This window comes from Salvia hispanica, chromosome 5, assembly GCF_023119035.1.
Source record: "Salvia hispanica cultivar TCC Black 2014 chromosome 5, UniMelb_Shisp_WGS_1.0, whole genome shotgun sequence".
Lineage (NCBI taxonomy): Eukaryota > Viridiplantae > Streptophyta > Magnoliopsida > Lamiales > Lamiaceae > Salvia > Salvia hispanica.
Window position 1 is genome coordinate 20,599,186 of NC_062969.1, and position 10,250 is coordinate 20,609,435.

Below are 10,250 nucleotides of genomic sequence, written 5' to 3' on the forward strand. Positions count from 1 at the left end.
TTTCCTGCAATAATTCGGTCTCAAGAAATTCTTGGACTAAAGGGTCAATTACATCAACATAACATAGATTTTCAGAATCTATTGGTTTTTTCATGGCTTCATTGATGTCAAAAACAAATTTCTCACCATTAAAGTCAATGCAAATTGTCCCCTCAGCCATATCCACAATTGTCTTAGCCGTTCTTAAAAATGGTCTTCCTAACAATATCCCGCTAGACTCCCTAGCTTCTGGTTCACTCATTTTAATTACATAAAAATCAGCGGGATAAGTAAAGTCTTGTATCCTGACCAACACATTTTCTAACACACCCTCAGGATTTATACATGACCTATCAGCCAGTTGGATCAACACCCTAGTATTTGACAATTTTACCCCCTTCAACCGATTATAAATGGATAACGGCATAACATTGATAGATGCTCCTAAATCGCACATTGCATGCTCGATTTTTACATCTCCAATTGTTATGGGTAAAGTAAACATACCTGGGTCGGCTCTCTTGGGTGGTAGTTTCTCCTGTACAATAGCTGACGCTATCCCTTCCACCATGATTTTTCCATCCTCCTGGGCCTTTCCGGCTATGAACTCCTTTATAAACTTCCCCAGAGGGGGCAGTCTCACGGCTTGGAGGAATGGTATTGTGACATCCAGCTTTCCGAAGATTGACATGAAATCCACAGGGTTTTCTTTCCTCCTCTTCGTAACAAACCGATATGGAAACGGCTTTTCTCCCTTAGCCTCTTCAGTTAGCCTTGGTGGACTTTCCCTTGGTGCCTCCTGGGTTTGAGGTCCCGATGCGGGTATTGCTCCTTCAGGTTGCTCGTTTCCAGGTTGTGTTTCTCCCTCCTTTCCTTCCGCAGTAGGCTTCTCGTTTAGAAAAAACGGATCCTCCATCTGAGGCAGAGGCCTCTTGAGCTCTTCCGCTGAGACGGTGTCGCTCAGCACCCTTGCTCTACTAGATTCCCCAATAGGGTTCTTGAGTTGAGGTCCATTATAGGCTGTTCCGGACCGCAGTGTAATCTTACTCACATTTGCCTTTTCAGGTACATGGACTGTAGATGGGAGTTTCCCTGAGTTCCCTTTCATTTCGCCCACCGAGTTAGCGAGCTGGGCCAACTGCCTGTTCATCATATCCATATTTGCCCTATGCTCCTTCTGGGCACTTTGCATTCCTTGCATTGTTTCATTACTGGACTGCAAGTCGCTTTTAATGCTCTGCTGCGAAGCAAGCATCTCTCCCATCATGTCCTCCATAGACCTCCTCGACCTGTTTGGGTGATGGAATTGGTTCGAGCCCTGGTGCTGGTTATACTGGGGTGGTGGGTTTGACTGGTAGCCCGAGAAATTTTGTTGGTTTTGGTTCTGTGGGTACTGGTTATACTGGGCAGGAGGGTTGTACTGGTCGTGGTTGTGCTGGTACTGATTTTGGTTTTGGTTGTGGCTGTTATGTTGAGGCCCTGGGTTAAATTGGTTCTGGTTTTGGTTCTGGTTGTTTCGCTGATGGGGTGGCACATAGGCAGGGTTCGGGTTCTGGTTTTGAGGGTTTTGGTTCTGAGGATGCTGGTTTCTTCCTACCCAGTTAGACTGGTAGTCAGGGTTTGTTGGGCCACGGTTGGAATTTTGGTTCGGGTGGGGGTTGGGTTGATTTTGAGCCTGATTTTGGTTCTGATTCTGATTTCCATCTCCCCATCGGAAGTTTTGGTGGTCCCTCCACGGTGCATCCCTCTGCCTTCCCGGAATCCAATTGCCGTTGGAATTGTAGTATCCTGCGGCATTTGCTTGCTCCACATCTGGCGAGTTGTCCGGCTGATCATATGGTAGTTCTGGGGCCTCTTTGCCTCCAGTCGGAGAAGGTGGTGGAGTGTTCTGCTTGATTGCAGTCAGCAACTCCTTCTTTAATTCCTCCATCTTCAAATCCATCCGTTCCTCCTGGTCAGTAGCCGAAGCACTTGCTACCCTTTCTCTGTTGTACCCATCCCTTGCGTTGTCGTACGTCTTCTTCGCATTCAACAGCTTGCGTAACACCTTTTTGGCTTCACTGACTCTCAACTGGGTGAAATCGCCTCCGGATGATGAATTCGCCAGATCCTTTGTTTCCTTGTTCATCCCCTCATAGAAGGTGTGGTGCACCTCTATCTCCTTCATGCGATGGTTGGGGCATGACTCCAGAAGACTCATGTACTTCTCCCAGTACTCGCTCAGGGTTTCATCGTATTCTTGCCTTATGCACGATATTTTCCTCTTCAATGCACTTGTCTTTGAAGACGGGAAGAACTCAGCTAGGAAAACTGACTTGAAATCGGCCCATGTATTGATGGAGTCGGCTGGCAGGCGCATGAACCAGGTGTTGGCCTCTCCCTTTAGGACAAAAGGTAGGGCTTTCAGTCTGTAATCATCCTCGCTTGCTCCTGCTGGCCGCCTCTGCGCCTTACAGATTTTGCAGAACTCATTTAAGAATTCGTAGGGTCCCTCGTAACTCTTCCCACAGTACGTCGGTAGGATTGCAATAACGTGGGGTTTCACATCACAGGCGGTCTGGCCTGGGGTGACCACTATGGCTTGTGGAGGATCTCCGTCGGCGTGTGCGGTAAGTGTTGCAAGCTCGGGATCGTCCTCACCTTGGTCAGCCATTCTCACTAGTGTTCTTACTGGTTGGGGTGGAAGCTCCGGGAGTTGGTACTCTAGATCTTCTTTCTCCTCGTCGCTGCTCGTGCCTAGGTCGGACAGTGCTGTCGACAGGCCAGAACGAGTGGTAACGAGTATTGTTCCTCGGGGAAGTATCCTTGGTCTCCACTGGCCAGGAGCCGAGCCACTTCTCATAAACTGAAAACAAAAAGAAAAGGAAAATTATAAACAGTATGTACACCAAAAAGATCACACACAATAACAAGTATGAACGCCATCCATCCCCGGCAACGGCGCCATTTTGAAAGGTTGCAGGTTTTCTCTCGGTCAACGTATGTAATTGGGAGTGTATCCAACTGATCAGAAAGAGATTCCTGACCCAGCTGAGTCGTTGGTACGACAACCGGGACCTGATTTCAAACAAGTTTCCTCAACCCACTTCTACTGATTAGTATAGTGGAGGTAAGGGTCGAATCCCACAAGGATGGACACGTTCGGATAACTGCGGTGACTTTCCTGGGTGTTTTTGGTTAGCTACCACGCTTGGGTTGAGAATTTACCTAGGCAAGAAATAAAGATGGTACTCTACTGACTAGTTGGCGTGAAAATAACAGGCATGTGGTTGTGTTCGTGAAAATAGGGGACAAAGTGTCTCAGAGGTATACGAAAAGTAGACAGTTACTAAAAGGGGAAATTTAGACAACAAGGTATATCTGGTGGCTGGTTGGTTTTCTGACAAGTCTGGAAGGTACAACTGAAAAGTAGGGAACAAAAGCAAAAGTAACTTAAAAGTAAAGTGGTCCAAACTAAAGTTGATTTTGACGTTTTCTTCTTCACCAAGTATTAACAGAAATCATATGAACACAAACACCATAACTAAACTCAGATTCATAACTTCAAACTCAAGATCCATAGATTAAAATGCTCAAACTTAAAATGAACGGCGAAACTGCAGTTTACCTCTACTGACTAACATGCAAGGTGGTGATTATAATGCAGAACGAAAGACTCATGCACGAAAATTAGACTGAAACATAACTACAACCTCAGATCAACAACTCCAGATAAGACAACGCTTAGAAATTAAAAGCAACGACTAGATCTAACTTTCCTAGGCAGAATGAAGCAAACTCGAACCAAAGAGACATTCGGAATAGAAATTTCATAACTAAAACGTTTGGATCTTCACCAAGTACTTCAAAAGGCAACAAAGATAAATGTTTGCACAGATCCAACGAAGAAAGCAAGTAAAGATTAAACTAGAAAGCAAAGTAACGATTGTTTTGCCACTCCGGGCGGTGATACTGCTATACTACTACGACAAACTGGCTGGAACGGTGGGATGATGACTACTCCGGTAGACTCTTGGACGTCAAGTGACCATAGCTGTGGCGAGGAACGAGAGATTGGATAATGCTGAAGGACTGATCTTCTAGAGAGAATTCTACTAAGTGTGTATGAGAACCGAGAACTTGGAACTCCCAACCGAACTCTCCTTTTTCTCTCTCCAAGTGGCTTCTTTTATAGGGAGGCTTGCCCTTGCTTTTAGGGTAGACTTCCTTCACGTTTTGACTTTTCTGCCCTTGTTAATGATCATCCCAGCTATCCTTCTTCTCCATCTCGAGCCTTTTCTCTGGCATGCATCCTGGTCAGTATTGCACCCTTCTAGCGCCCTTTTCACTTGCGTCACCTGAATCGTCTCCTACTAATTTGGATCCCTTAATCCTGCACACTTGAGCAACTGTTTTGCAGATAATACATGCATTTCGCGACATACTGACCAGTAACCAAGGCTTAGAATACGACATATCACCCATTTATGATGCTTGATCTAACTATTTTTGTGATGCTATTTTCAATTTATCAACACAAGACAAAAGATAATAGATGATCCAACCAACAAAAATTGAATCTAAACAAGAAAGGATGGAAGATTAGGAATGAAAAGCATGTGTATAATGATAAGATAAAAGAGCTACAACCATAGGACCTTAACCAAAAAGATAGAGACAACCCTAGGCAACTTTCAATAGCTCTATCACCCCTTGGCTCCACTACTCAATGGATACACCTCATTGATGCATACCTCTACTTGAATCAATCTATGGAATTGAAACAAGCAACCTTCAAGGAAGGAATTGGATACATTCCTCAAAGAGGAAAAACTCACTAGGGAGATAACTTCAATCACAATCTTATCTCAATCTAGAATGAAAAATGACACCAAAAGGTATTTATACTAAGGGCCCAAAATGTGGAAAAAGGCCCTCAAAAACTAAGTCTCGGGTGATTCACCCGGTCGGGTGAATTGCAGGGTGAAAAACACCCGCCCGGGTGTTCTCTCTGGACTCCCTCACCGGTTCTACGCAACTTCTGTAAAACCACCATAACTCCCTCATCCGGACTCCGATTGAGATGTGAAAGATACCCACGCGAAGCTATTTCCAAGACGAAAACGATGGTGGTAGTTTCATAGCTTTCGGATATCATCTCGATAGGACGGTTTCTGGTTGAATCCAGCTGTAGTTGAAATCCTTGACGCACGGCTTCCATGTTCGTATCATCCTCCCCTTCTTGGAAAGGATTTGTCCTCAAATCCAAGCCTTCTCTATTCCTCGCACCCTCGGGAGACCCTCTAGCTTTATTGAATCCTTGGCACGTCTTCACTCTCTTCCTTGGACCCCAATCAATCCATGGCTCACGTCGAGGTGAAAACACTTGATGTCTAGCACTCATGGTCATATCATTCTCCCCTTCTTGGAAAGGATTTGCCCTCAAATCCGGATTCCGCACACCTATGAAATGGAAAAAGAGTAAATCAAATATCAAAGTATGATGAAACGGATTAAGACCACTAACGGCTCTAAGAGACAATACTACACCAAAGACGTTGTATGGACCTCCAAATTCATGTTCCCTAAAGCTCAAGCCCAAGTCACAATAAATATGAGAACACAAATTAATGAATCCTCTCATGTACAAATCTCACCCATAAGGAATCAAGACAAACTCATCAAGATACCCTTCATACCAAAACTCAAACAATCTCACAATATAGGTATAAGATGTGGGTGCAAATAAACATATGCATTCCTTCATAATGTAGTCCCAAACAAAGCCATTAGATATGAAGTTCTTCACAAATAGACCATAAAACATCCCAACTCCATTGAATGGTTTGATGGACATGCAATAAAAGCAATCAACATGCCAAAACACACATGCCCTAAGCACCTTGTTTCTATTTGGTTTGACCATCCCCATACAAATGATGCTCAAACTCATGAACATCTTTACAAAAGATTTGGCATTCCCAACAAGACTAGGCATATATAAAAGAATGGATCCTCATATGGTGTATATTCAAAAGTAATCAAACAAGGTCTATTCACAAGATTCTCATTCTCAAGATTAAGCAACAAAAGATCATAAGGAACCATTGATACATCATTCTTGCTCACATGAGAAATACTCCACAAATTGACAATCCCATATTTAACACATTGAGTAGGTTCATCACAATTCACATCAAGTTTGCAAGAAGGTGTATCAACCAACAAACCAAGTTCATCAATATGGATTTCATCCCATTGCTCCATCAATTTCAAGAGATTATCAAAAATAAGGGAGCAATGTGTCCATAAACCTTCATGCACGTCATGGAGATAAAACACAACACCATGCATATGAAACTTGTAAAAAGCTACATCAAGTATTATGAGAAACTTGTCAAAATAAGCCCCACACAATTGCCCCAACAATTTTAGACCACAACTATGGGAACAATGTATCCTTATGCCATTAAACACAACACAATCCACAAGAGACATATGAGTGGAAACATTCTTCACAAAACGACCATAGAACACTCCAATCCCATTGAAGGGTCTCACCATGTTACCATAAAGACATAGCAAATACCAAGCTCTAAAATCTTCAAAAATGTCACACTCTTTGGCCCTACTATCCCCAACAACGTACTCAAGAAACCCATAGTCAACAACAATTGAAAGCTTAGGTGTCTTAGCATCCAAAAGAAGCATTTCCACATTCATGCAAGAGTCCACAAGTGAAAGATCATGTCTACCATTGCTTGTATTTATCAAGAAAGGATCAACATATGATGCAAAGATAGGCTTAGGATTCAACAATTTAGACTCTCGATGCCACATAGCACACAAGTCAATAATGGTAAATCTATCAAAATAAATGGGCCTTTCTTCCAAGGGAGCATCACAAGGAGACAAGGATAGTGCAATTGAACCTTGGGCAAGGAGTTCACCCACTTGCCCTTGATCCTCTTTATCCTTCTCCGGGAGCATAGTTTCCAAGCCATGTGCAATTTCATGTTTCACTTCCATGTCTTCAATTAAATCTCCTACAAATTCATCAACACGAAAAGACATAGAAGAAGTGTTAGTGGGTAAGGGCTTATTTTCCTCACCAAGGGCAAGAGGCAAAGGATCATTTGGTGCCCACCCAAGGTTGGCCTTAGAATCTAACAAGCACCCTTTACTCCCTTGTGCTTTGATAGTTTTCTTTTCTCTCACCTCCACCACTCTCTCTTGACTTTTGCACCTCACACTCTTGTCTTTTATCACGCTCTCTTGGCTTTTTAGACTCACTTTTACTCTCAAGCCTTTTCTCTCTCTCTCGTTCTTTTTCTCTACTAATTTGGTTTAAGCTCATCGAAGAGGAGACATTTCCATATACATCAAGAGGCTTATGTGAGAAATGGAAAGAAGAGGATGTAGTAAAATGACTTGATGAGTTACCTCTTTGGTTTGTATCAACACCACCATGTGGGTAGGTAGGCCTCAATTGAGCACTATATGGGTCTTCTTCTTTAATTGGCCTCTCAAACCTCTTATGGTTAACATGATCTCTCACCCTCCTAGAATGTCACTCTCCATGAGAAATGGAATCTCGTTTCACTCTACTTCCCCTCTCAAGTCCATCTTCATGGTACCTTGATTCATAGTCACCTCTATCATCATCATTCATTCCACACTCCTTGCCATCATACTTCCTATAGCCTCCATTGCCCCTCGACACTATATGTTCTATACCGGAAGCTTTGAGATGTAGATGGTCACTTTTAGGAGCGACGGATCTTGATGCACGGACCTCCTTTAAGGCTCCAACCAAGATGTTTTGATTGGATTTCCATCGGGTCTCGAACTCCTTCCTCCGGGCATCCATTCGGGCATCTCATTCTCTCATCTCTTGTTTGAGATCACGACTAAACTCTTCCATCATTTGGGACATCATGCTCACTAGATCCTCTTCGGGTTTGGAATTACTTGAGCCCGCACCCTTCCCTACTTCCTCCTCATGGATGTCCCCCATCTTGTTAGATCGAGTAATAGGAGGCATCCAAGTTACCTACAAACACAAAGACAAAGACTAGGAACTAGCCTTAGAGATTAGTAAAATAAGAAAGAGAGATTTAAGAAGCTAACTCACCCCAATGTAGTATCCCAACACCCCCCAAGTCACTCACCAATGTCACTCGGTAGGTTTAGAATATAGTGGGGCTAGTATCACACACTCTCGATCCAATTCCCACTCGTTGGCGCCCGGACAACTCAATCAAGGTATACACCTCAAGAACATATGGACACCAAGTAGTAAATACCAAAGTAATAATGATTAAACATATGAAAGCAAAGAAAACTAGGCCTAGAGCAAACACACACACTAAAGAACACAAGACATGGGATGAAGCTTTATGCTGAAATCTGGCTGATCTTTATGAATTTTTTTGGTATTGATCCCCGCGCCCAATTTGGATGAATTTTGGTGGATAGATTCCCAAACAAGTCTAGATCAAGGGAAAAATAGCCATATATAGTTAGATTTGATAATTTGATAGGTTTTGTATGATTTTCCCCAACTATGCCAAAACTGGGCAATGATGTTAATCTCCACAGTTAACTAGGCAAACGAAGGAATTTTTTGATGATATTTTGCAGGTAGCTAGGTCACATAACATAGATCATACACACCAAATTTCAGCTTAATCTAAGCATAATTGATAAATCCGATCATCCCAACAAAAACAGAGTCAAAACAAAGAACAAAAGGAAAAATAACTCAACCCAAAGCAACAATAGATCAAACACCTAGTGGGTACTAGGCTCTAGATACCAAATGATAAGGATCCATGTATTTTATGATCCATTTCCCAAGGATTACCCATTTATGATGTTTGATCTAACTATTTTTGTGATGCTATTTTCAATTTATCAACACAAGACAAAAGATAATAGATGATCCAACCAACAAAAATTGAATCTAAACAAGAAAGGATGGAAGATTAGGAATGGAAAGCATGTATATAATGATGAGATAAAAGAGCTACAACCATAGGACCTTAACCAAAAAGATGGAGACAACCCTAGGCAACTTTCAATAGTTCTATCACCCCTTGGCTCCACTACTCAATGGATACACCCCATTGATGCATACCTCTACTTGAATCAATCTATGGAATTGAAACAAGCAACCTTCAAGGAAGGAATTGGATACATTCCTCAAAGAGGAAAAACTCACTAGGGAGATAACTTCAATCACAATCTTATCTCAATCTAGAATGAAAAATGACACCAAAACGTATTTATACTAAGGGCCCAAAATGTGGAAAAAGGCCCTCAAAAACTAAGTCTCGGGTGATTCACCCGGTCGGGTGAATTGCAGGGTGAAAAACACCCGCTCGGGTGTTCTCTCTGGACTCCCTCGCCGGTTCTGCGCGACTTCTGTAAAACCACCATAACTCCCTCAAATCGGACTCCGATTGAGATGTGCAAGATACCCACGCGAAGCTGTTTCCAAGACGAAGACGATGGTGGTAGTTTCATATCTTTCGAATATCATCTCGATAGGACGGTTTCTGGTTGAATCCAGCTGTAGTTGAAATCCTTGACGCACGGCTTCCATGATCGTATCATCCTCCCCTTCTTGGAAAGGATTTGTCCTCAAATCCAAGCCTTCTCTATTCCTCGCATCCTCGGGAGACCCTCTAGCTTTATTGAATCCTTGGCACGTCTTCACTCTCTTCCTTGGACCCCAATCAATCCATGGCTCACGTCGAGGTGAAAACACTTGATGTCTAGCACTCATGGTCATATCATTCGGTCAATATACTGGATCGCCCCGACATAGGGATCCTCGAATACACCGACCCAGGCCTTCGCAAGCGCAACATTTTCACACACGGTCCAGATCGACCTCTTCCCCTGCTCCTCCTCACTCTCCTCCTCCTCTGCCCCCGTTTGTGAGGAAGAGCTCGGGGTTTTGCCCTTGCCCCTACCCCCGCCCTGGCCTTGCCCTTGCCCTTGCCTTTGCCCCTACCCCTTGCAGCAGGCTCCGCCTCATCGGGAGTCTCACGGATCGGCGATAGCCCCAACTCCTGCCCCAACTCCTCAAAAGAGAAAGTCTCGATGCCGGCGTACTGAGTCTCCGGAACAGTACTAGGGGAATCATCGGACAACAAATCTATATATGGGCGATAGACAGATTCCCTAGGTGTCTGAGGGCTCCTGTGCTGCATCGTCTCACCCATCCCCGCCATATTTGGCGTCATACTCCCCATCTCCGAGGCCCCGGGCATCATCCCACCCAC

General features: G+C 43.6%; 1 protein-coding gene across 1 annotated transcript; it reads right to left on the reverse strand.

The window, feature by feature from the left end:
* Window positions 1-4,570: 4,570 nt before the first annotated feature.
* On the reverse strand, window positions 4,571-8,189 carry LOC125186050. Its single transcript, XM_048082366.1, has 3 exons — window positions 8,130-8,189; window positions 6,891-8,032; window positions 4,571-5,421 (listed from the first exon to the last, which is right to left on the reverse strand). Exons 2-3 carry the CDS (start codon window positions 7,030-7,032, stop codon window positions 4,895-4,897), a joined length of 669 nt encoding a protein of 222 aa, XP_047938323.1. The 5' UTR covers window positions 7,033-8,032; window positions 8,130-8,189; the 3' UTR covers window positions 4,571-4,894.
* Between the last annotated feature and the right edge of the window lie 2,061 nt (window positions 8,190-10,250).

Coding starts and splice junctions, on each gene's coding strand:
- LOC125186050 (XM_048082366.1), bottom strand. CDS start 7,032: ATGTCTTTTCGTGTTGATGAATTTGTAGGAGATTTAATTGAAGACATG. Junction 5,422..6,890: donor GGGTGAACTCCTTGCCCAAG/GTTCAATTGCAC, acceptor TCCATTTCATAG/GTGTGCGGAATCCGGATTTG.